Source organism: Mytilus trossulus, chromosome 6 (genome assembly GCF_036588685.1).
Source record: "Mytilus trossulus isolate FHL-02 chromosome 6, PNRI_Mtr1.1.1.hap1, whole genome shotgun sequence".
NCBI classification, from domain to species: Eukaryota; Metazoa; Mollusca; class Bivalvia; order Mytilida; family Mytilidae; genus Mytilus; species Mytilus trossulus.
Genome location: NC_086378.1, coordinates 10,869,270 through 10,897,224, shown reverse-complemented (window position 1 = coordinate 10,897,224; position 27,955 = coordinate 10,869,270). Strand labels below are relative to the sequence as shown.

Here is a 27,955-nt window from a genome sequence, read left to right as displayed (position 1 = left end):
ATATTGTATGATATTGACAGAAAAATACAATATAAATTAGGGTAACAATAATACAAAGAAACCACTTCTATTGACTAAAAACAAATATTAACAATATTAAAATACATGTCAATATTTTTGTGATTTGGAAATAAAAAACCAGTTACTTTCATTAGGAATTAGTTAGCTTGAACTTATTTATTATGGAAATGAAATGAGATATATTTTAGACAATATATTATGCAAATATAATTATATAAATATTTATGACATATTGCACCAAGAATTAATCTTTAATTTTGTTTTTTCAAATACAAATTGATTGAGTGATTGTTGTTTGCTTTTGCCAACTAAGCACACTAAGGTTATCTTGCAGGATTTGTTTTGATTATCTTATATCATAATATTTAATATTTTTGTATACCAATAGTTCTTATTCTTTAAATATATTTCTTCAATTTGTGCATCTGAATTTTATTTGTATACAATAAATTAGCATGTCAATAAACCTCTTCAGTAAAACAAAACAAAAAACATTTCAGATCTGCCCCTGTATCACAGTCATGCTTCAGCACTTTTATGGTCCTTGATTACAGTATTTTTCACATTCTTTGGCTAACAGCACAAACATATTTTTGTATTCAGATCTCTCATTGGCTAACATCTCCAACAAGGTTTGTGTTCTTTCCAATCATTGGCTAACAGCACTAACTGCTAACACAGATGGTGCCTGCTTGTCTATTCCAAGTTTCTTCCCATTAACAACTAATACTAATGGTGAATTTACTCTTATACTATTGAAGTTTAAATTCTGAAAATAAAAGTAAAAACTAATTACTAGTAGTGAGATTTCTACTTAATTAAAATGACTAGATACAACCTAAAGCAATCCTCACAATTTAGTTTTAAGACAATTAGAACAAAGCATAGATCTCCATATAACAAAGGGTATAGTAAGATGTAGTTTTTGTCGAGCCTGCAACTTTTGTTGCAGAAAGCTCAACATAGGGATAGTGCTCCGGCGGCGGCGTTAGCTTACTTCTTAGAAGCTTTATATTTTAGAAGCTGGAAGACTTGGATGCTTCATACCTTGTATATACATGCCTCATGTTACGAAGTTTCTGTCACTCACATGTCTAATGTCCTTGACCTCTTTTTCATGGTTCAGTGACAACTTGGAAAAAAAGTTCAGATTTTTTGTAATGTTGAATTCTCTCTTATTATAAGTAATAGGATTACTATATTTGGTATGTGCGTACCTTGCAAGATCCTCATCCCCGTCAGACAGTTTTCACTTGACCTCGATCTCATTTCATGGATCAGTGAACAAGGTTATGTTTTGGTGGTCAAGTCCATATCTCAGATACAATAAGCAATAGGGCTAGTATATTTGGTGTATGGAAGGACTGTAAGATGTACATGTCCAACTGGCAGGTGTCATCTGACCTTGACCTCATTTTCATGGTTCAGTGGTTATAGTTAAGTTTTTGTGTTCTGGTCTGTTTTTCTTATACTTTATTCAATAGGTCTTCTATATTTGTTGTATGGAATGCTTGTCAGGTGTACATGTCTAGCGGGCAGATGTCATTTGACCTTGACCTCATTTTCATGGTTCAGTGGTTATAGTTAAGTTTTTGTGTTTTGGTCTATTTTTCTTATACTTAATGCAATAGGTCTACTATATTTGTTGTATAGAATGATTGTTTGGTGTACATGTCTAGTGTGTGCACTCTTGTTGTCTGCAGCTGGATCATATATGATCCAAAAATATATGTTTAGTGTAAATAGTGAAGCAGGATATGTTTACCATTTTGGAACACCTGAGATAACCCCAATTCAGCCTTTTGCTATTAATGCAGTGTTTTGTGAACTTGTTTGCCTATCTTTTTGTTTGCCAAGATTTTGACAGTTTATCTGGACTTATGTGTTTTGAGTGTCCCTCTGGTATCTTCTGCCTCCCCTGTCTGTAGATATGGTTCTTGTATGGATAGAGTCCCTGACCTTGACCCCTTTCCTTGTTCAGGGAAAACTTACCACATCTTTATGTGAGACTTTGATGGTCTGTAGATATGGTTCTGGTATGGCAACAGAGTCCCCGATCTTGACCCCACTACCTTGTGATAAGTTATATACATTGACAGGTAAGCACTGTTCATCATCATCAACCATACAGAAAGAGCTGTAACAAAAATTAAATGTAGAAATCATTATTTTAAAGTTTGAATTTATCACTAAAAATTATATGAAGATCATTTTCAAAAACATAGAAATTTGCAATGATTTCTGAAAGACGACCAGAATTATATTTTATTTTTATGTTGTAAAACTAGAAACTTGAGAAAAATTGTGGAACTGGGACCCTCTCTAAGACTCCACAATTCTTTTCTGTATTTGTATACAATGCATCATTTATTTTACAATATAAATATTTCTGAAGTATGTTTTTTTTAATATATTTATATATGTTCTACTTTGCACTGCTGTCGAATAGAGACACATTTAAGCTAAGGGTCACTCATGTTATGACTGTGTGAAGACCAAAAGCATATATGAAAAAATACCAATTTCAAAATAAAAACTGGATATGCCAGACTGTTATCCTCTATTTCTGTCAACAACTGAGGGATTTTGATTTTCAAACTCAAAGAGCCAAATGAGTGGTTGTATCATAACATATTCTTAACACACTTGTTCCTTTGTTTGTGTAATATTACTGGTGCACACAATTCTAATACTGTGGATTCATTAATATTCGTTGGATACCAATTTTCATGGATTTCCTTGGTACAGGAGAACCACAAATTCAGATGTTCAACGAAAAACAAATTTCCTAAAGGAATGTGTGTAGACTTTGCCAAAACCATGAATTTAAATATCCACGAATATGTAAATTTTCCTCAAACCACGAAAATTGGTACCCACAAAAATAAATGAATCCACAGTATTAAGATTTACTTACAATGGCACTGGTTCATATGACTGAACAGTACATACAACTTTCCCTAAGATCACTTTCTCTGCGTTTAACTGTGGTTTCAGGTCACAGAATTTACATTGTACAAGATTGATGGTCTTTCCTGAAGGCCCTGTGTACTTTCCACCAGCGTAAGGACCCAAGTCAACATCCTTTATGGTCTGAACTAAAGCTTTTATCTTCTTGTCTTTAATCTTTCCCTAGAGAGCAAAAATCAAATATGATTCAAAGCAAATACTGCCTCACTGAACTTAATCTCATATGATTTTTATCTGTATTTGAGAAAAGGCCGGCTGTGGTTTAGAAATTTTTGGTTTACAGACAGGTTTCATAATGAAAAATTGTGTTAAAAAAAAGTAATTTTTAGTTTGAAACATTCAAGAAAGGCTAACTTAACATACAAGATATAGCCTTTTGCTGTTGTCTGCTCTAGGGTCGGGTTGTTGTCTCTTTGACACATTCCAAATTTCCTTCTTAATTTTATAGTGTATAAAGAAACACGTTTCGACACAATGAAATACAATGCTTACCCATGTTAAAATGAACATAGAGCATGGAATGAGATAACTATTTCTTAATTACAATATGTAATTCTAAAGTCTTACCTTCTTTTCTGTGAGATCTCTAAGGTTTGTGAGATATGACATGAGATTTTTCTCATGCTCTCCAGGCTCTGTCCATGTCGGGTCTAATTTTGATGCCATAGAGAAACCATCTACAGCTGCCTGGTAATCTTCTTCATACTTGAAGGCCTAAATAGATAAATCATTGGAAACAATTACATGCTGGTCATTTGTTCTTTGCATTTTATAGGTAAATGTACGGCGCATCAGGAAAAAGAACTAATACAAAAATATATGGAACAAGAATGTGTCCCAAGTACACGAATTCCCCATCCGCACTATCATTTTCTATGTTAAGAGGACTGTGAAAATGAGATAAAATCTATAATTTGTTATTTAAAAATTAGAAAGATCATATCATAGGGAACATGTGCACTAAGTTTCAAGTTGATTGTACTTCAACTTCATCAAAAACTACCACGACCAAAAATGTTGCAGGACAGACTAAGGGACAGATAAATGTACAGACGGGTGGACGAACAGACACACAGATCAGAAAGCATAATGTCCATAAATGGGTCATAATTAATCTAAAAAAAGAACTATTTGTCTTTTTTTGGTCTACATGTAATAAGAGGCAATAAGATTTTTACAATTGGGAAGTGCTATTTTGAAATATGACATTTAGAAAAAAAAGAATTGCTTCTTGCAAAAGAGTTTTTTTCACCTGACAAAACTAAAATTATTTTTTTTACAGTAGATCTTCCATACATTCTCTACCAAATGATTAAATAGTTTCAGCAAAGGAAAGTTAAGTACTGTTCAAACAAAAATTATGTGGAATTATTTATGATAAGAGTTTTCTCTTTTGAATTGTTTCACATTACTTCAGCTTAAAAGGCCTCAGAATGGCATAAATCCTTAATAGTAAATTGAGCTACTTTTGTAATCATAATGACTGAATGCCTTTTTCATCCTACATTTAACATTTGCTTGATTAATTGTTATCTTCCAATATATAATTGTACATTCCGATGATAACAGCCATGACTTGTAATGTACTGCATATGGAACAGATAAACACAAGGACAAAAATCGTGATAAAAGATAAACTGGTGTTACACTGTACTTTGAGCTTATCATCAACACATGTATCTCCAATTCAAAGATAAAACATAATACATTTGACAAAATATAGTTTTATATGAAATATATAAGGGAAAAACTCAAGTGACGTATACTTATAGCGACACTCTGAGATGTAACTAGACGTATTAGGATACAACAGAGTATTAGTTGTTGTTCATAAGTGGAGTACATTATAACTATGGCACAAGCTCCAAATAAATGTGATCTTTGTGAAAATACTCTGAAAGTGACGTGCAAGTGCTTGGACTGTGATAAATTATTCTGTGATTAATGCACCGAAATTCACAAAAGAGATCAAAGCCATGACATGTTTTATTTTAATGAAGGATCTACTGGTACCGTGAGGATAAGTAAGTGCAAAATTCATCCAGAATACAGTTGTTATAATTTTTGTGTAACTTGTGACGAGCTTGTATGCCCTCGATGCTTGTCTCAGTCTCATGGATCTGGCAATCATGTCATTGAAGAGAGTGAAACAGTTTTCTGGCAGAAAAAGGCAAAACTTGACGAACATTATGATAAAATTAAGAATGATATGCTGATTTTTTTGGCGAAAGAGGACAAGAAAGTCGACGAATTGCAAAGTCTTCATAAATATCATTATCTTGAAGAAAAAAAAAATATCCAGAAACAGGATGAAAGACTGAAAGATGAAATTACACAATATACAAATAAACTTATGAATGAACTCGAGGAATTTTGGGATGAGATACAGCTTAAATTTCAAGAGAATAAATCACATCTAGAAGAACAAATCTTGGAATTAACTAAGAAGATTTCCGTCCTAGACAAAATTAAAAATAGCAATGATGTAAGCACATTGTGCCTCTTCGACAAAGAGACAGAAGCCTTCATAAATAACACTGATATATCATTTATGGAGTTACCAATGGAAACCAAAGTTCTTCAAAAGAAAACTGAAAAGGCAATTTGTGAATTAAAAATAGTACCCCTAACAGACAGTACATTCATTGAATTCCGTCAGATGCAAGCATATGAAACAAACTTTAAGAAAATCAGCTCAATCGTCAAAGGTCCAAAAGACACCATTTGGATAAAGGATGGACCATCAAGTTGCATAAAGAAAATCGAATTCGTACATGAATTGCCCGTAATAAATGAAAAAAGTTATTCTGATGAACACGTAGCTGATATTGCTTTGACACAATCAGGGGACTTAATCATTGCCTTTATTGATGATCCGTGCATTAAAATTGCCACAGAAACATTTGATATGAAACCATTTTATACATTTCAGAAAAGACTTCTCACAAAGTCCCAAGTTCCTCTTTCTCTCCATGTATTAAATGACGGCAAGATTATTGTGGGTGCCGTGGAAAAAGATGGAAGACAATATTCATTAACGGATAAAAGCCATCGGCAGTTAGTTATTCTAAACGAAAACAAGGAACCAGAGAAAGTCATTGAATATAATTCAGATGGCTCTAGGCTTTTTATTAGACCCCGCAGGATAACATCTGATAACAAAGGGGACATCTATGTTATTGACAGAACTCATTTGGATTTTGGAAGAGTGATTGCTTTTGACCAGGACTATATTATGAAATGGACCTATAACTGTCAGACAAAAATACATCCTGACAAACATGGACATTTTGATCCTTGCAGCATTGTGACAACATCTCAAAATAACATTATCGTATGTGACAATTCAAACAATGCATTTCATATTCTCAGTAATGGTGGACATGTTATAACATTTATTCAAACAGAGAAATTAGAAATATTGAGACCATTTAGTATGGAAATAAACAAAAAAGGACAATTAATTGTTGGCAGTGATCCAACACAACAGAGAAAAGCTAAACTTTATCTTTTACAGTTCACTGGATGTTAGCTATATCAATAAAAGTTAACCATCTGCATTATCAACTTTATTATTAAATAAATGCTTGGATATCAAATCAAGTTATGAAGGCATAACTGAATAATGGTAAAAGTCACACTACCCAAATTTGTACTAGATTTTAGTATTGTGGTACTAAGTAAAATAGTAAACATAAATTAGAGAATAGAAAGAAAAATTCAGCAATTTTCCAATTTATAAAGGGGCATAACTTTATCTTTTACAATTCACTGGATGTTAGTTATATCAATAAAATTTCTCCATCTGTATTATTAACTTTTTATTAGGGAGGCCATTAAAACATGATAAAATAACCTATGATATTCACGTACAATAATTTTGATCTGAATGAAATTGATCAAAATCAACATAAGGAGATATGGTATGATTACCAATGAAACAACTATTCACTAAAGTTCAATTAAAAATGATATAATCAATAAAAGGCAATCCTAAGGTCTTCAACAATGAGAAAAACCCTGATACTGTAAGTATCACAAGTACACAGATCCTCAACCTACTACATGTCGTAATATTTCAGTTCTGCATGATTGATTAATTGTTGTTATTTAATGCCACTTTTATAACATTCTCTTGGCTATTTTCCTAAAATTAGTTTGGCTCGTTTAATTTTCATAAAATTTTGTCAAAGTATTTACTTTGGCCCTTTAACAAAAAAATATAAAATTTAAAAAATTTTGAACCAACCATTTTGCCAGAAAAATTACACTGGTTAAATAACAGTTTGACAAACACCAATTTTGATCATTGAGAAGCTTAATATTCCTTTCACAACACAATGTAATTTAAACGTTCAGCTGAATTTACAGAGTTATCTCCCTGTAGTGTTAGGTACCACCTTAAAAGTGAAGTTAAAACATACAAAATTTTGGTCTTTTGTGGATAGTTGTCTCATTGGCAATCCTACCACATCTTCTTTTTTATAAACTCTGTGTTGACACGCTATTGATCACTACATAATAGATGAACTATCTAGACCATTCAGTCACAGAGGCTCCTTTTCACATTTGAAGAAAATGTTCTCAACTTCAAAAAATACTCAAACTTGTATAACCTGAAAACCATTTGGGATTTATTTGACAATGCTATACTGAGCCAAAATAAAACCATTTATGACACTTAATAGATAAAGAGTCACCAGTTTTCATCATCTCTTATAAGCATCACCAGGCTCAGGTATCTAGGGTTGTACAGGGTTAGATTGGTTTATACAGGTGTTTAATTAGATAACTTAACAATATTCTAAGGATTTGATTTTGAAAGATTCTGTGTATACTCAGGGTTAGATTTTGATAGATTTACTCATTTCTGTTTTTCGGTATATAGCTTTAATAATTTTCAAGACTCAAATAATTAACAATATAAGAATAAGAAGGTTGAATGACATAGAAGTTAGCACTGTATGGCCTCCAACTATGGGAAAGGGGGGGGGGGAGCTTTAATAATTTTCAAGACTCAAATAATTAACAATATAAGAATAAGAAGGTTGAATGACATAGAAGTTAGCACTGTATGGCCTCCAACTATGGGAAAGGGGGGGGGGGGGGGGGGGGGGGGGGGTAATACCTTTTTATATTAACCTGTTTTGGCTCTTTTCAAGGTGTTGATAACTGTTATCTGAGATAAATTAAAGCTATTAACTGTTTTCAACCCACTTTGTTAACTGTTTTTGCCAAAATTAAGGTGTTGTTAACATGTTGACGGACCTCTTATTGCCCCCCTCCCCCAAAATAAGCAACACCTATTCTAAAACAATAAGCAGTAGACATTTCTTCAGTTTACTCATCGTTTGGTTAAGACACAATTCCCTTTAAATAGTTATCAAAGGTACCAGGATTATAATTTAGTACGCCAGACGTGTGTTTCGTCTACATAAGACTCATCAGTGACGTTCATATCAAAATATTTATAAAGCCAAACAAGTACAAAGTTGAAGAGCATTGAGGATCCAAAATTCCAAAAAGTTGTGCCAAATACGGCTAAGGTAATCTATGCCTGGAATAGGATCCTTAGTTTTTTGAAAAATTTCAAAGTTTGGTGAACAGGAAATTTATAAAAATGACCACATTATTGATATTCATGTCAACACCGAAGTGTTGACTACTGGGCTGGTGATACCCTCGGGGACGAAACATCCAACAGCAGTGGCATCGACCCAGTGGTGTAAACAGTTATCAAAGGTACCAGGATTATAATTTAGTACGCCAGACGTGTTTTTCGTCTACATAAGACTCATCAGTGACGCTCATATCAAAATATTTATAAAGCCAAACAAGTACAAAGTTGAAGAGCATTGAGGATCCAAAATTCCAAAAAGTTGTGCCAAATACAGCTTAGGTAATCTATGCCTGGAATAGGATCCTTAGTTTTTCAAAAATTTCAAAGTTTGGTGAACAGGAAATTTATAAAAATGACCACATTATTGATATGCATTTCAACACCGAAGTGTTGACTACTGGGCTGGTGATACCCTCAGGGACGAAACCTCCACCAGCAGTGGCATCGACCCTGTGGTATAAATAGTTATCAAAGGTACCAGGATTATAATTAAGTACGCCAGAAGTGTTTTTCATCTACATAAGACTCATCAGTGACGCTCATATCAAAATATTTATAAAGCCAAACAAGTACAAAGTTGAAGAGCAATGAGGATCTAAAATTCCAAAAAGTTGTTAACACAGGGTTTGATTTAGACAGGGATTTTGGATTAGATATACATTAAACATATTTCCCTTCAATTCTGAATAACATGTTATACTTACCACAGATCTGTTAAAATAGAGATCAGGATTATTTTTGGCAACAGAATCTTTCTCCTGAAATATTGGTAAGATCATTAATTTTACAAAATACTCTCAATACATGTACCAATAAATCCAGAGGAGCCAAAATCAAATGAAAAAATACACAAATTTATGCCTTACAGAAATTTGAAATAAATATGTCCTAATATAGTAAAAACTTATTTGGAATTCAACAATGACAGTTAAGAAGCTTTCAGTATAACATAATGTGGTATGATTTCTAATAAGACAACTTTAGTGTCAATTAAAGGCATATGGTAAACAATCCTGGAAATGTAAACTAACCTTTATCAGGATTTTCTACATTTATTTTTCAATATTATTATCGTGGAGGAAAAATTTGTAATCAGTATGAACCAACCATTTAAGGGGATTGGAGATTGGTTTTTGGTTACATTCTCGTTCTTTGCACAAAGAAGACATCCATGCTTATCATAGGGTGCTTTATCAACTTCATTTCTAGAATTAGATAACAAAAGTGTAATCCTCTCAAGTTTGGAAAAAGTTTCTACTTTTTCTAAAAATAAACCTTTTTTTTACCAAAATTGGTGCTCACAATTAATTTTGGCGATATGATTAAAAAAAAATTTAGTTTTCTTTCTTTCTTTATAGTATTCTGTTTGTAGTGACGTTAGCAGCCATAATACAAACAATTCTTATACAGATTATAATTTTAAATGTTGATGGATTTTTTTTTAAAATCTTATCAAACTACATTCTATTTATGGTAAACATGTTCGTTTGATGTCCAAGACATTGGCATGATTATTTTAAAAAGACCCCAAATAATATTGAAGGCAAATAATCATCCTTAACTTTTCCCATAGAAGCGTTCATTATCAATGAACTAGTATATATTTGTTTAGGGGCCAGCTGAAGGATGCCTCCAGGTGCGGGAATTTCTCGCTACATTGAAGACCTGTTGGTGACTTTCTGCTGTTGTTTTTTCTATGGTCGGGTAGTTGTCTCTTTGACACATTCCCCATTTCCATTCTCAATTATATTTGATGAGACAATGTATGACAGATGCTGAATGAGACTTATAGCTCACAATTACTTTTATAGTCTAGTTTGATTTAAGGAAATGAGAAGTCTACTTAGGAAAACAGTAAGAGTTCGATAAGACATAGCACTTACTGCTTGTAAGTAAGCACTCATACTTTGTTTCAAAGACTTTGGATTCTGTCCTGCAGCAAAGAAAAATGATAGGTAAGCATTACCCAGTACCACTGAAAAATATAAAAGCAAATAGTATTGTTTTAAATCTTTATAAGTAATATTGTATAGTATTTTTTTTATTTCTTAATATGTAAAATTTATAATGCAGGAGTACATGTAATAGCTAAGCAGATCCATTTCAAGTTGTTTATGGTGGTACCTAACACTACAGGGAGATAACTCTGTAAAGTCAGCAAAACGTTTTAATTACCTTGTGTTGTAAAGGGAATAATAAGCTTCTCAATGATCAAAATTGGTGTTTGTCAAACTGCTATATAACCAGTGTAATTTTTCTGACAAAACGGTTGGTTCAAAATTTTTGATTTTTTTATATTTTTGTAAGAGGGTCAAAGTAAGTACATTGTCAAAATTTTAAGAAAATTAAACCAGCCAAATTAATTTTAGTGAAAGTGTTAGGTACATCCTTAAAATTAGTATAGCAGATTCCTTCTAAATTCAATTTTTTCTTCAGTGTTTATTTGATTGCATTGAAAGCTGACAGAATAACCAACTCATCTTCAGTTCTCATTCATCCAATAGAAAATCATTTAAGAAAGCTGACAGAATAACCAACTCATCTTCAGTTCTCATTCATCCAACAGAAAATCATTTAAGAAAGCTGACAGAATAACCAACTCATCTTCAGTTCTCATTCATCCAACAGAAAATCATTTAAGAAAGCTGACAGAATAACCAACTCATCTTCAGTTCTCATTCATCCAATAGAAAATCATTTAAGAAAGCTGACAGAATAACCAACTCATCTTCAGTTCTCATTCATCCAATAGAAAATCTTTTAAGAAAACTGACAGAATAACCAACTCATCTTCAGTTCTCATTCATCCAACAGAAAATCATTTAAGAAAGCTGACAGAATAACCAACTCATCTTCAGTTCTCATTCATCCAACAGAAAATCATTTAAGAAAGCTGACAGAATAACCAACTCATCTTCAGTTCTCATTCATCCAACAGAAAATCATTTAAGAAAGCTGACAGAATAACCAACTCATCTTCAGTTCTCATTCATCCAACAGAAAATCATTTAAGAAAGCTGACAGAATAACCAACTCATCTTCAGTTCTCATTCATCCAACAGAAAATCATTTAAGAAAGCTGACAGAATAACCAACTCATCTTCAGTTCTCATTCATCCAACAGAAAATCATTTAAGAAAGCTGACAGAATAACCAACTCATCTTCAGTTCTCATTCATCCAACAGAAAATCATTTAAGAAAGCTGACAGAATAACCAACTCATCTTCAGTTCTCATTCATCCAACAGAAAATCATTTAAGAAAACTGACAAAAGGACAGGTTAATCATAAAGACAGAATATTTAAATTGTGCAATCCTATGTACCATAATCAATTGCCGACATTGTGCTGTACTTTTACTGGCAATTGGAAAGAAAAAATCAGAGACAGTTGAACTTTTAAAGAATTAAAATTTGACTGTCGATTGTGGATAAATATTATTTACACAAGATTTGGTGGTGGAATCTGTTTCTCTAATGATTTTTAAACAATATGTGTGCAAACTCTTCCTTTCAAATGATCTACAAAAAGATGTGTTCTTTCTTTGTGACGTCATCTGGCATGGTCAACTTTTCCAATGTCTTCATAATAGGATATCAGAGGAAAGCAAGAAAGACGTCATAAACGAATTTTGACCAATGAAGAACTGAGATTAAAAAAACAACATGTTGATTAAATTAATACGTACACCATGAGGTCCCATCATGTATGTCTAGTTGTACAGCGTCTTTAGCTTTCTCCACACTTTCTTCGATCATCTTAAGTTTGTCTGAAGGACTACCACTCAACTGTTTCAGAACCATTGATAAATTCCTTAATGATACCTTGTTTTTCACCTGGAGCAAAAAGTAGATAGTAATAAAGACAATCAGAGTAGCTTACACAATACAGGTATATATGTAAGGTAGACCAAAAGATCTAACTTGACTTCTTATAAATGCTAACTCAAAATCACACAGGTGTTAAGCAACTTTCCTGCAACAATTTGCTAAATTTGGATGTTGAAATCATTATTGCAGAGGTGAAACAGCACTTTAAAGGTGACTTAACATTATAGTTACTGTAAATTCAGAAATTATTGTGTTCATTTATTTTTGCAATTTTGTCAGTTTAGATTTAAATGACATTTTGATTTTTGAGAAAAATAAATATACACATTAAATTCTGAGGTGACAATACCCTCAAATAAATGTTTTTTGGCTTTTCAACAACACTTCTTTATAATAACTCTTCATATAACTAAAATCAAACTAAAAGGTTAACTAAAGTCCAATGTTTGACTTATGCAAAAAAAAGATTTTCATTGGTCATCTCATAAACAGGCAGTGTCAATTTCTAGATTTCAAAATTTCAACTTATCTAGGCAAGTTTTATAACAAAACTGTTAAAAGGGAAGTTAAATAATATGTTTTTGTTTCACCAAACATAGTCTTTTAAATAATTGAGAAATAAATGATGACATTGCTTTGTTAATTTCAGTAGTTCAAATTATTAAAATAAAGAGAAAAAAGAAAGAAAAATGAAAAAAAAAAAATATGGGAGATAACTCTATTTTCATAGAATATCAATTGAACAGAAATCTTTAAATATCTAAAGCACACTTTCATACCAATCCATCAATGAATGTAACATAGTAAAGCAATAAATAAAAAGTAAAATATTGATTACATTAAATTATATACAATTTACTTTGCTATGAACATTTATGAGAAACCTACATGTCCAAGAGCTCCAACAAAGCAATTTACTTTGCTATGAATAATTTACTTTGCTATGAACATTTATGAGAAACCTACATGTCCAAGTGCTCCAACAAAGCAATTTACTTTGCTATGAAAATTTATTAGAAACCTACATGTCCAAGTGCTCCAACAAAGCAATTTTTAGCAGCAGGCACTTCTCCCTTCTTCCAATAACTTTCTCCTAATTCATTCCAGGCATCAACTAACTTTGGATCTAACTTGACTGCCTTTGACAAGGCTTCCTCTGCTAAGGGGTCAAAGGTTGGTAAAACATTTAGTGCTCTCCCTCTCAACATATGATAAATAGCTTTATTTGTAATCTCATCTGAAAAGAAAGAATTATATCCAGTTATTACATAAACTAAAGTAACTACCGTAAATGTAAAACCAAACGGAATAAAAAAAGTTTGACCGAACAGTTTTAAAAGCCTTTATAGGTCACTTCGGCCTGAATCAAAGGGAACTGGTGACATAATGAAAATTGCAAATTCAAAGTTCTGTAGCACTGCTTTAATTGAGCAATATCAGATTTAAATTATCATAACTAACTAAATCAGGGTTATCATTTAGGTGAGTCCATTAGTCCTGGCAGTTAAAATTCTAGTAAACCCTTTAAATAAACATATAAAACTCCATCTCCAAATGTCTTCTATTTCAAAAATATACACACAAACAGAAAACATATATACATACCCTTTAAACCTTCTAATACTTGAACTGTTTTGGTCATTTCTTTTTTTACATCATCATTCTTATCAATGGCTTTTTCAAGTGGAAACTTTTCAAAATAATGGTCTCTATAGCTGTACAAATTATCAACTGCCTCCTACAATTGGGAGAAGAAGAACAAAATTAATTAGTAATTTGTATGTCTTAAGCAATTATTAGCTGGCATATTTCTGTAAGCTTGATTAAATATGAATATCAATGCTAAATGTATAGTCATTGGAGCTTCAATGACCAGGTGGTCCAGTGGAAGGATAGTCATTGGAGCTTCAATGACCAGGTGGTCCAGTGGAAGGGTAGTCATTGGAGCTTCCATGACCAGGTGGTCCAGTGAAAGGGTAGTCATTGGAGCTTCAATGACCAGATGGTCCAGTGGAAGGGTAGTCATTGGAGCTTTAATGACCATGTGGTCCAGTGGAAGGGTAGTCATTGGAGCTTCAATGACCAGGTGGTCCAGTGAAAAGGTAGTCATTGGAGCTTTAATGACCAGGTGGACCAGTGGAAGGGTAATCATTGGAGCTTCAATGAACAGGTGGTCCAGTGGAAGGGTAGTCATTGGAGCTTTAATGACCAGGTGGTCCAGTGGAAGGGTAGTCATTGGAGCCTCAATGAACAGGTGGTCCAGTGGAAGGGTAGTCATTGGAGCTTTAATGACCAGGTGGACCAGTGGAAGGGTAATCATTGGAGCTTCAATGAACAGGTGGTCCAGTGGAAGGGTAGTCATTGGAGCTTCAATGAACAGGTGGTCCAGTGGAAGGGTAATCATTGGAGCTTCAATGAACAGGTGGTCCAGTGGAAGGGTAGTCATTGGAGCTTCAATGACCAGGTGGTCCAGTGGAAGGGTAGTCATTGGAGCCTCAATGAACAGGTGGTCCAGTGGAAAGGTAGTCATTGGAGATGCAAAGACCAGGTGGTCCAGTGGAAAGGTAATCATGGGAGTTGCAAAGACCAGGTGATCCAGTGGAAGGGTAGTCATTGGAGCTTCAATGACCAGGTGGTCCAGTGGAAAGTTAGTCATTGGAGCTTCAATGACCAGTTGGTCCAGTGGAAGGGTAGTCATTGGAGCTTCAATGACCAGATGGTCCAGTGGAAAGGTAGTCATTGGAGCTTTAATGACCAGGTGGTCCAGTGGAAGGGTAGTCATTGGAGCTTCAATGACCAGATGGTCCAGTGGAGGGTAGTCATTGGAGCTTTAATGACCAGGTGGTCCAGTGGAAGGGTAGTCATTGGAGCTTTAATCAGCAGGTGGTCCAGTGGAAGGGTAGTCATTGGAGCTTCAATGACCAGGTGGTCCAGTGGAAAGGTAGTCATTGGAGCTTTAATGACCAGGTGGTCCAGTGGAAGGGTAATCATTGGAGCTTCAATGAACAGGTGGTCCAGTGGAAGGGTAGTCATTGGAGCTTTAATGACCAGGTGGTCCAGTGGAAGGGTAGTCATTGGAGCCTCAATGAACAGGTGATCCAGTGGAAAGGTAGTCATTGGAGCTGCAAAGACCAGGTGGTCCAGTGGAAGGGTAGTCATGGGAGCTGCAATGACCAGGTGATACAGTGGAAGGGTAGTCATTGGAGCTTCAATGACCAGGTGGTCCAGTGGAAAGTTAGTCATTGGAGCTTCAATGACCAGTTGGTCCAGTGGAAGGGTAGTCATTGGAGCTTCAATGACCAGATGGTCCAGTGGAAGGGTAGTCATTGGAGCTTCAATGACCAGATGGTCCAGTGGAAGGGTAGTCATTGGAGCTTTAATGACCAGATGGTCCAGTGGAAGGGTAGTCATTGGAGCTTCAATGACCATGTGGTCCGGTGGAAAGGTAGTCATTGGAGCTTCAATGACCAGGTGGTCCAGTGGAAGGGTAGTCATTGGAGCTTTAATGACCAGGTGGTCCAGTGGAAGGGTAGTCATTGGAGCTTTAATCAGCAGGTGGTCCAGTGGAAGGGTAGTCATTGGAGCTTCAATGACCAGGTGGTCCAGTGGAAGGGTAGTCATTGGAGCTTCAATGACCAGGTGGTCCAGTGAAAGGGTAGTCATTGGAGCTTCAATGACCAGGTGGTCCAGTGGAAAGGTAGTCATTGGAGCTTTAATGACCAGGTGGACCAGTGGAAGGGTAATCATTGGAGCTTCAATGAACAGGTGGTCCAGTGGAAGCGTAGTCATTGGAGCTTTAATGACCAGGTGGTCCAGTGGAAGGGTAGTCATTGGAGCCTCAATGAACAGGTGGTCCAGTGGAAAGGTAGTCATTGGAGATGCAAAGACCAGGTGGTCCAGTGGAAAGGTAGTCATGGGAGCTGCAATGACCAGGTGATCCAGTGGAAGGGTAGTCATTGGAGCTTCAATGACCAGGTGGTCCAGTGGAAAGTTAGTCATTGGAGCTTCAATGACCAGTTGGTCCAGTGGAAGGGTAGTCATTGGAGCTTCAATGACCAGATGGTCCAGTGGAAAGGTAGTCATTGGAGCTTCAATGACCAGATGGTCCAGTGGAAGGGTAGTCATTGGAGCTTTAATGACCAGATGGTCCAGTGGAAGGGTAGTCATTGGAGCTTCAATTACCATGTGGTCCGGTGGAAAGGTAGTCATTGGAGCTTCAATGACCAGGTGGTCCAGTGGAAGGGTAGTCATTGGAGCTTTAATGACCAGGTGGTCCAGTGGAAGGGTAGTCATTGGAGCTTTAATCAGCAGGTGGTCCAGTGGAAGGGTAGTCATTGGAGCTTCAATGACCAGGTGGTCCAGTGGAAGGGTAGTCATTGGAGCTTCAATGACCAGGTGGTCCAGTGAAAGGGTAGTCATTGGAGCTTCAATGACCAGGTGGTCCTGTGGAAAGGTAGTCATTGGAGCTTTAATGACCAGGTGGACCAGTGGAAGGGTAATCATTGGAGCTTCAATGAACAGGTGGTCCAGTGGAAGGGTAGTCATTGGAGCTTTAATGACCAGGTGGTCCAGTGGAAGGGTAGTCATTGGAGCCTCAATGAACAGGTGGTCCAGTGGAAAGGTAGTCATTGGAGCCTCAATGACCAGGTGGTCCAGTGGAAAGGTAGTCATTGGAGATGCAAAGACCAGGTGGTCCAGTGGAAAGGTAGTCATGGGAGCTGCAATGACCAGGTGATCCAGTGGAAGGGTAGTCATTGGAGCCTCAATGAACAGGTGGTCCAGTGGAAAGGTAGTCATTGGAGATGCAATGACCAGGTGATCCAGTGGAAGGGTAGTCATTGGAGCTTCAATGACCAGGTGGTCCAGTGGAAAGTTAGTCATTGGAGCTTCAATGACCAGTTGGTCCAGTGGAAGGGTAGTCATTGGAGCTTCAATGACCAGATGGTCCAGTGGAAAAGTAGTCATTGGAGCTTTAATGACCAGGTGGTCCAGTGGAAGGGTAGTCATTGGAGCTTCAATGACCAGATGGTCCAGTGGAAGGGTAGTCATTGGAGCTTTAATGACCAGGTGGTCCAGTGGAAGGGTAGTCATTGGAGCTTCAATGACCAGGTGGTCCAGTGGAAAGGTAGTCATTGGAGCTTTAATGACCAGGTGGTCCAGTGGAAGGGTAGTCATTGGAGCTTCAATGAACAGGTGGTCCAGTGGAAGGGTAGTCATTGGAGCTTCAATGACCAGGTGGACCAGTGGAAGGGTAATCATTGGAGCTTCAATGAACAGGTGGTCCAGTGGAAGGGTAGTCATTGGAGCTTTAATGACCAGGTGGTCCATTGGAAGGGTGGTGATTGGAGCCTCAATGAACAGGTGATCCAGTGGAAAGGTAGTCATTGGAGCTGCAAAGACCAGGTGGTCCAGTGGAAGGGTAGTCATGGGAGCTGCAATGACCAGGTGATACAGTGGAAGGGTAGTCATTGGAGCTTCAATGAACAGGTGGTCCAGTGGAAAGTTAGTCATTGGAGCTTCAATGACCAGTTGGTCCAGTGGAAGGGTAGTCATTGGAGCTTCAATGACCAGATGGTCCAGTGGAAGGGTAGTCATTGGAGCTTCAATGACCAGATGGTCCAGTGGAAGGGTAGTCATTGGAGCTTTAATGACCAGATGGTCCAGTGGAAGGGTAGTCATTGGAGCTTCAATGACCATGTGGTCCGGTGGAAAGGTAGTCATTGGAGCTTCAATGACCAGGTGGTCCAGTGGAAGGGTAGTCATTGGAGCCTCAATGAACAGGTGGTCCAGTGGAAGGGTAGTCATTGGAGCTTCAATGACCAGGTGGTCCAGTGGCAGGGTAGTCATTGGAGCTTCAATGACCAGGCCTAGGTCGTCCAGTGGAAGGGTAGTCATTGGAGCTTCAATGACAAGGTGGTCCAGTGGAAGGGTAGTCATTGGAGCTTCAATGACCAGATGGTCCAGTGGAAGGGTAGTCATTGGAGCTTCAATGACCAGGCCTAGGTCGTCCAGTGGAAGGGTAGTCATTGGAGCTTCAATGACAAGGTGTTCCAGTGGAAGGGTAGTCATTTGAGCTTCAATGACAAGGTGGTCCAGTGGAAGGGTAGTCATTGGAGCTTCAATAACCAGGCCTAGGTCGTCCAGTGCAAAGGTAGTAATTGAAGCTTCAATAACCAGGCCTAGGTCGTCCAGTGGAAGGGTAGTCATTGGAGCTTCAATAACCAGGCCTAGGTGGTCCAGTAGAAGGGTAGTCATTGGAGCTTCAATAACCAGGCCTAGGTGGTCCAGTAGAAGGGTAGTCATTGGAGCTTCAATAACCAGGCCTAGGTCGTCCAGTGGAAGGGTAGTCATTGGAGCTTCAATTACCAGGCCTAGGTGGTCCAGTGGAAGGGTAGTCATTGGAGCATTAATAACCAGGCCTAGGTGGTCCAGCGGTAGTCATTGGAGCTTCAATAACCAGGCCTAGGTGGTCCAGTAGAAGGGTAGTCATTGGAGCTTCAATAACCAGGCCTAGGTCGTCCAGTAGAAGGGTAGTCATTGGAGCTTCAATAACCAGGCCTAGGTGGTCCAGCGGTAGTCATTGGAGCTTCAATAACCAGGCCTAGGTCGTCCAGTGGAAGGGTAGTCATTGGAGCTTCAATAAGCAGGCCTAGGTCGTCTAGTGGTAGGGTAGTCATTGGAGCTTCAATAACCAGGCCTAGGTCGTCCAGTGGAAGGGTAGTCATTGGAGCTTCAATAACCAGGCCTAGGTCGTCCAGTGGAAGGGTAGTCATTGGAGCTTCAATAACCAGGCCTAGGTCGTCCAGTGGAAGGGTAGTCATTGGAGCTTCAATAACCAGGCCTAGATCGTCCAGTGGAAGGGTAGTCATTGAAGCTTCAATAACCAGGCCTAGGTGGTCCAGTGGAAGCAGAGTTGGGGTAATTGTAATTGTAATCGTTAATCAGCTGTAATTGATTACAATTTCTCAAGTAATCATTGTAATCATTAATCAGCCAAAAATCTGATTACATGTAATTTAATTTAATCAATTACTTTTCAAAATACCCTGTAATCCTGATTACTTTATGATTACATTCTGATTACAATGAAAAAAATCTTAAACTGTGTTTATGGTCAATAAAGGAAACTTTTTGTTGTTCTTATTCAATTTATATTGACCATGTTAAGATAGTTTGGTTTACTTCAGTAAAAAATAAACTGTTACAGTATTGAAAAGTCATTAATAGCCTAAGAAGAGTCATATAATACAATTATATGTTACTGGTCTTAGTAATATATATTGTACATATATTCACAATTTAAAGATGTACATATATATATTTGATAATAACTGTTTTATTCAAGTTATACTTTTCTTTAACCCTTAATTATAATCCCTTTGTTAATGTTGTGATTTTTGTCAACTTTGAATTGACAGGTAGGAAACCAATTAAGGTTTGTTTTTATTGCAATTACCAACTGAGTATAGCTGTAGGACAATATGGTGTCTTCCCGATCGTCCCACTTTTTGAAATTACAGGTAAAAAGGTAATGAAATTTTGTGGGACAATCGGGAATATGTTTGTGGGACAATTGGGAAGTTTAAATGTGGGACAATTGGGAACTGTTTTTATAATGATTAATTTGTTTTTATAGCGTGTTGCAGTTAATCAAAGGTTACTAATCAATGTAACTTATAAAATATGAACAAAATAAGAACAAATAATAATATTTACATATTTTATTTTGCTCATAGTAGGTACAATTGAAGTATCATATAATATTGAATGAAGTCTTTTAAAAAAAAATGTTTTTTTTAGTCAGTACTGCGAGTACTCTCAGATCTGTACTTAGTGTCTTTATTGTGGTGATGTCCCAAGCCAGAAGCCTGTCAGTTAGTGGTTGTGGTTTGTTGCCGTGTAACATATTTGTTTTTCGTTCATTATTTTGTACATGAATTATGCCATTAGTTTTCTCGTTTTACATTAGTCGTTTTGGGGCCTTTTGAAGCTATGTGGTATGGGATTTGCTCATTGCTGAGGGCCGTATGGTGACCTATAGTTGTTAATTGCTGTGTCATTTGGTCTCTTTGAGAGAGTTGTCTCATTGACAATCATACCACATCTTCTTATTTCTTATGGAAGTTTGGCTCTTCTTTATAATTGGTGAAGAGTCCTGTTGACTGCAAAAACAATGGGAAAATTGGAAAAACAACCTTTAATAGTGATTCTTGGAAAGGCTGATCTGGAAAAATTCTAGACAGCAGCAAATTTAGAGAAAGTAGATGGGGGTACAAGAAATGATTTTACCAGAAGCATGTGCATCCCATATACAAAAAAAAAATCTTTCAAAATTTCTCAAATATTTTTTTAATGAATTATAACAAAGAGGTTGAAATAATTAGATTTGTGTTCATAAAAAAGAGAAAATTCCAAAATTGACAAATTGACAGAATGGTCAATTTGACACAAAAAAGCAATAAAATTTTATAAAACTTTCTTAAATTTACGGAAGCCGATAAGGGCCATTCAAAAAAAATATTTTATGTCGTAATTACGACATAGCATGTCGTAATTTCGACATATCATGGCGTTATTTGCTTTGAAAAATGAAATATCAACTTGGACAAAATGGCTACCGTTTGAAAAACGACTGTGTAGAGAAGATTTTATTGAATCAGCAATATTTGAACTCACATGAGGCAAATATTTGAACTTTTGTTAGTTATTATTATTGTCTTACTCTTTTTTCATTTTCATCTGCTATATCTACTTTTAGTCGTTGAGTTTACGAAAAACGTCGGACATTTTTTTTTATTCCAGCTTAATATGCAGCCAGCGAGTCAAATGAAATTAGGTAAAATAACGGCTTTAACGCCAAAAAGAATCGACACATGTCGTTGATCAAAAATCAAAAAGATCGGAGAATAAGAAAAAGGATCACAATACATGAGATGTAAAACAGTTTTTCATAAATGTACCGTTGCACATCCGTTTTTTTTCACAATTGCTTTCTTATTTTAATCCTCAAATATTCTAGATAATACTTAGAATATGATCAAGAGCTGTAAAAACATAATTCAAAACATATATTAAATTTGTTTTAATATTGGTTCGTGTTTTCTAACATTTTTATTTTGTTTTTGCGTACGAAATTGCGAAGATTCTGTTTTAAAACATAGGGGTTGTAGAATCATTGTGCCCTACGTTTGAAAGTAGAAATAGAGCAAACAATACTTCATTTCACCCTCATTACAAGAAGCCATGTAGTTTACGATTATTTATAAGGAGATAGAAAGAATGGCTTGCCTTGGAAGGACAAGTCCACTTCTCTAAGAAAATTTCAATTTCGACAAGTTGGCAAAGTTTGTATCTATCTTATTGTATAATCTTTATTTAAATTTTTAACATATTTATACAACAGATATAATACATATTACACTGAACTATGACAAGGCAATGTTTAAGAATAATGACATATATTTTTATCATGTCTTGCAGTAAATCTTTCTCTCAACCGAAATTGTGATCTATAAAATATATATATGCTTCTCACTGAAGGTCCAAAGAAAGTACCCAAAGATTTTGCGACGATGCAAATATCAAACTTTAAAATATAAATAGAAATATTTAACCAATGAATTCAAATAGCAAAAGCTATGCAATAACAAATATATCCTTATTAAGCTTCATGTAAATCATTTAACAATAAAATACATTAAATATGAAATTTGGAGTTTTACCAAGGGAGCTAATAACTAAATAATAACACTGTCCGCCACACAGCATTTCGGGGACTCTCCTTCTGGAATCTTTCCTCCCTCTTTTATAGCTGACAATGCGGGGGCTTTTCTAATTATTGGGGGCATTATGATGACCTATAGTTGTTAATTTTTTTGTCATTTATTTTTTTGCCAATCATAATACATATTCTTTTATATATAGCGATGTCGTTATTACGACAACGCTATGTCGTTATTACGACATGATATGTCGAAATTACGACATAGCGATATCGTAATAACGACATGTTATGTCGTAATTACGACATGTCGTAATTACGACATGTCGTAATTACGACATAATTTTTTTTTTTTGAATGGCCCTTATCGGCTTCCGTATAAATTAACACCTACTTCTAGTTTTTTTTTAAAGTTAGATCTATTCAGATTTGTTCACTCTATCTTTATTGAAAGTATGAAAAAAAGTAAAGTTTAATTGTGAAACTGTGATTTTTTTTCATGATAATAGCCCAAAAATGGATAACATTTGATGAAAACTGAGAAAATTTTCAGAATTGGGTACTTTCAAATGGCTGCAGCAAAAATAAGTGCACCACCATCTCATTTTCGTCACCAATTATTTTTCTAGAGTCATATATAAACCCCAACATCAGGTTCAGAAAAAAAGTTTAATTCAAGACCTTAAAAGATCTATTTCATAAATCAGAAATATTATATTTTTTTAATCAAAAGTGTAGTAATCTAATGATTTAAAAAACATTTTTTTTTATACTTTTATAAAATTAATGTTAAATGTGCAATAATTAATTCTTGTTTATTTAGCAAAACAAACAACAGTTTCCTTGTTTATTTAAGAACATTTTACTACATAAAATAATGTGGGACAATCAGAACTCTAAAATTTTAAAAAGTGGGACAATCGGGAATAAACCGACAATATATATGGTAAAAGATCAATCAGACATGTGATAATTTATCCAATTAGCACAAAATTAATTAAAAGTTGGACAAATATCTTGTTTAAAATAAGCAAATGTTTGTATGTATTTGGACTGGACACGTAAAATGCAATGATTTTTAGCACTTGTATTGTGTTTACAATTTGATTAAACTGGTAACTTAATTTCATCCATATTTTATCTCCCATACGCTGCACCTTGAAACAAATATGAATTAAAGTCTGGAATATGTCAGAAGACAAACAGCAAACGCTTTTTATAAAGCTATATTGAAGTCAAAATGATTCAGAGATTAATGATGATAAAGTGCAATGGGTCATAACCAGGGGCGGATTTAGGCGGGGGCGTGGCGGGCGTGCGCCCCCCCTAAAATTTGCAAAGCATGGGTTGACTTCAACATATTTAAGTATCAGAAGAGACCATTCAATCTTTTTTAACATTCAAAGTATATATAAAACAGTCAGTTTCACAGAATCAACGTGATTACTAATCAACTGACCTACGCTTTATCAAAGTTCTATCAATAATTTGAAAGGAATGTGTCAAACGCGGAGCTGCGTTTGATGACAGATGTAATAGGTTTTAAGCTGTTAGAGTAAAAACAGCGATAACATTGTGTTTGCGGTTTTTATAATCAATTTGTTTGATAATCGAAGTTCCAAAACATCCCTAAATCACTTTCACAATTTCATCATGACACGTTCCAGAAAACAGTCGGCAGGTGAGATTCTTTTATAATATCCGTAATGAAAGATAGAAATACTGTTTTAAGCGAAAGGTTAGTTTATTAATTTGTATCTCTGGGTCTATATTTATTTCTCCCTTGCAACCTAAATATTTAGCCGAATTCTGTACCGTATTACCGTATGCTTGGGATCCCAAGTAAATAAAAATATCTGCGTAAATGCATCTCATTCTGATTTTAGTTGTTTGTTGCGAACACAGTGAAGTCTGGCACGACCTCCGAAAATCAAAAAAGTAAAAAACAGATAATATGAAAGGACAATTAAAAATCGCTGGTAAAAGTAGAACTTTTCGTTTAAAAAATATATTGGTTAGGTGAGCAATTGTGATCTGTCTCGTCTCACTTTGCGTCAGCCTGTCCGGCCGTCTATCTGTAGATTGTTGTCAGGTGTGGATTAAGGCTGTTTCAGTTTTAAACTTGAATTCCTCGCTTGTTTTAACACACAATAGTTCGAGCTATCTACATTTCATCCCTTAAGAAGAATATTTCAATAATTTTACCTAAAAAAACCTCAAAAAATTTGCGCCCCCCCCTAACTGAAAATTCTGGATCCGCCCCTGATAACCAGTGACACAATGTTCATGTATGTATGAAGTGAACTTTTGAGGTTTATTAAATAGATGAAGTTTGAAGTTATCATTTTATACTATAGCAAACACAATACTTTCGAAAAAATGATATAGTTATATATTAAACGTTTATTCATTTACATCATGCATTGTCATGCAAAATGTTTTTTTTTTTTAATTCATTGTAATCAGATGTAATCATGATTACTTTGCCAATGTAATCATTAATTTAATCAGAGACTTTCAGAAATGATGTAATCATTAATTTAATTTAATCCGTCCAGTGGAAGGGTAGTCATTGGAGCTTCAATGACCAGGCCTAGGTGGTCCAGTGGAAGGGTACCGGTAGTCATTGAAGCTTCAATTACCAGGTGGCCCAGTAGAAGGGTGGTCATTGGAGCTTCAATGACCAGGTGGTTCAGTGGAAGGGTAGTCATTGGAGCTTCAATGACCAGGCCTAGGTGGTCCAGTGGAAGGGTAGTCATTGGAGCTTCAATGACGAGGTGGCCAAGTGGAAGGGTAGTCATTGGAGCTTCAATGATCAGGTGATCCAATGGAAGGGTAATCATTGGAGCTTCAATGACCAGGCCTAGGTGGTCCAGTGGAAGGGTGAAACCGCATGTCCCTCTTTTGAATTATAAAACTAGAGGCTCTAAAGCGCCAGTGACACTCTCCTTGGTCTATGTGCATATTCAACAAAGGCCATTCTCCAAATTTGTAGAATAGAATATATAGTTCATGACAAAAATCTTTATCTTGTTTATCTTGTACTACTGATAATTCAGTCTGTTAAGTTCTCCCTTCCTTCTTTAATTTTTGCTCAAAACACAAAAGAGGGTAAAAAAAAAACCAATTGTAAAGAGTGATAGTATTCTAACTCTATAAGCAAAATTGAACTTTTTGTAGATTTGACTTTCTGATCATTTGGTCATTTAAAATGGACAATAAGTCCAATAAGGAGTAGTTGTATGATTTCCTCTATTGTGTATTAATTGTAGTTCTTGATTTGCTTATTATTTATGCTTATTAAAGTTTCTATCACTCTATTATTATAACTTTAAAGATAAAGCAAAAATGAAAGAAATGGTATTCAAATAGCAATTACTCTATAAAGGGAGTAACTTACCTTCGCTGATCATTTTGCAATGTGAAGTTCCTATTATAGTTTTCAAAATAATCCATTTAAAGGCAAAAAGAAGTACGAAAAAATATGTCATTTATGGATAATTAACTCCTACAAGAAGTCGTCTGACCATTTTGATGTACACAAATATGGACAAATGGTAATGCTCAACACTTTGAAGTATGTGCCAATTTCAGATTTTCTTTTTTATAATGTTTTTTAAAATGAGACAACAACTTGCATATTACCCCCTTAAATTTGTTTTTTAGCCATGGCATTCATGTTTTTTTTTTGTTTTGTTTTTTTGTTGGTTTTTTTTTTTTTTTTTTGGGGGGGGGGGGGTCTCTAGACATATTCTTTGACCATGATACCTTAATGATGATTGTGGTCAAGTTTGGTCAAATTTTGCCCAAGAGTTGTTTCAGAGGAAAAGATGTGTGTAAAAGTTAATGCACACAGATGACAACAGAATTCTAGTCAAATCGGCACCCGGTCAATTCGGCACCTAGTCAAATCGGCACCCGGTCAATTCGGCACCTAGTCAAATTGGCACCTGGTTAAATCGGCACTTTATATAGTCAATTCGGCACCCATGTTAGATTTGTTTTATATACATGTACATATTTTAACAGCCTCGCATTTCCCTGTTTCTAAGCCTCATCCTTATATGGTTGATATGTCAAGTCAGTGCACTATTATTGTCTATATATACAATGATCAAGGATTTGTATAGTTCTCACTATACAAATCCTTGCAATGATATATATGAGGTATGGTACTGGATATTTTTTATGCACTTTTTAACAGTTGAACATTTTGCAGTCTTGTTGGTTTAATGCTGTTTAAACTCGCCTGAAAAAACACCTTAAATTGCTAATTATTTTGCATGAAAGTTTGAATTATTGAAAGGGACTCATAGTTTTCCATTCTATTTCTTCTATTTGTCTCATTGTTAAACATTAGGTTGTGAAAGGGCTTCTTTGTTTCTTATGAAGTTTTTATAATAAAATTAATAAATTCCTTTAACATTCTACTGTTGAGTTAGAACCACAACCATATTAACCATGTACTTGATTAAAGTTATTAAAATTAATTGAAAAGAAAACTTTCCAAAACATCAGGACATAAAATGTTGTGAAAACTTTAAATAATTAACCTAGTATGTTTTCTAACTGCTTGATGCTTTTTAATGTCGACGACATTAAAAAGCATCAAGCACAGATGTAAATTTGTAATGCATGATAAAATCCTAACCACAAAATAGATCATGAATTTATACATTTTAAAATTATTTATACATATATATAATATCAAATATTTTTGGATGCCGATTTGACTATACTGAGTGCTGATTTAACCAGGTGCCGATTTGACTTTTTCTATGGGTGTTGATTTGACCAGGTGCCGATTTGACTTGTACCCATGACAACAAAGTCGAACTTCCAGTGATGAGAAAAGATAAATTTGAGATAAAATATTATTTATCCATAGTACACAGTTGCCCCACTTGCAATAACATTTTCTTAGTTCATTGAACCATGAAATTTTGGTCAAAACTCTAACTTGGCATTTACATATATGAAAGATAACATTATAGGAAAACAATATGTTTCAAGTTTATTGGACTTCAATAGACCTTCTCGCTATTTGTCCGCCATTACTGGACATCACACAGGTTCCAGGTTCCCTGTAAAATTTGAAATTCATAATACAAAATATCTGACACCACAATGGAAAAGTGATTGTTGAATGACGTCAAAAGTTCAAGCAATATCATACAGATTCTTGGGTCAGCCGGGGAATAGCGATAAGGTGTATTATCAAAAACTACCATTACCAATAACTTTACCTTAAAGCTTTAAGCAGATGCAGGACTGACGAACTGACAAATGAAGGAACCTACAAATGGACGAATTGATGCTCAGACCATAAACATAAATTATGTCTCAAAGTGTGAAAAAGGGGGTATTATAGTAAATTTATAATAAACAAAAAGCATTGTATAGGTTTTACAATAAATATGACACTATTATTGTAGGAAACACGTCCCATATATTATGTCAAATATTATTGGATGCTGAATTGACTTTAAATAGGTGCCGCTTTGACTAGATGCCGACTTAACCAGGTGCCGATTTGACTTTTTCTGTAAGTGCCGATTTGACCAGGTGCCGATTTGACTTGTACCCATTCCTAAACTCTTTATTTGTTTATCATTTGTATATCACCCTCTCAAGAAACAGTGACACAGAGTACCCTAAATTCTTCAGTTTTCATGTTACCTTTGCCTTTTCCATGTTTAATGAAGTTTCTGAAATTTCTGTTCTGCGACGAAAGTGTGAATGAATATGCCGGTTGCGTTGTTTACATCGCCATGCTTTGACTTGTTTACATTT

At 35.3% G+C, this 27,955-nt stretch overlaps 1 protein-coding gene across 1 annotated transcript; it reads right to left on the bottom strand.

Annotated features, from left to right (window-relative positions):
- Window positions 1-368: 368 nt before the first annotated feature.
- Window positions 369-27,955, bottom strand: LOC134720784 (tetratricopeptide repeat protein 5-like). The gene is made up of 10 exons (XM_063583283.1): window positions 27,842-27,955; window positions 14,047-14,179; window positions 13,467-13,678; window positions 12,300-12,447; window positions 10,495-10,586; window positions 9,316-9,369; window positions 3,559-3,705; window positions 2,939-3,153; window positions 2,014-2,158; window positions 369-790 (listed from the first exon to the last, which is right to left on the bottom strand). The coding sequence occupies exons 1-10, from the start codon at window positions 27,854-27,856 to the stop codon at window positions 671-673; spliced, it is 1,281 nt and encodes a 426-aa protein (XP_063439353.1). The 5' UTR covers window positions 27,857-27,955; the 3' UTR covers window positions 369-670.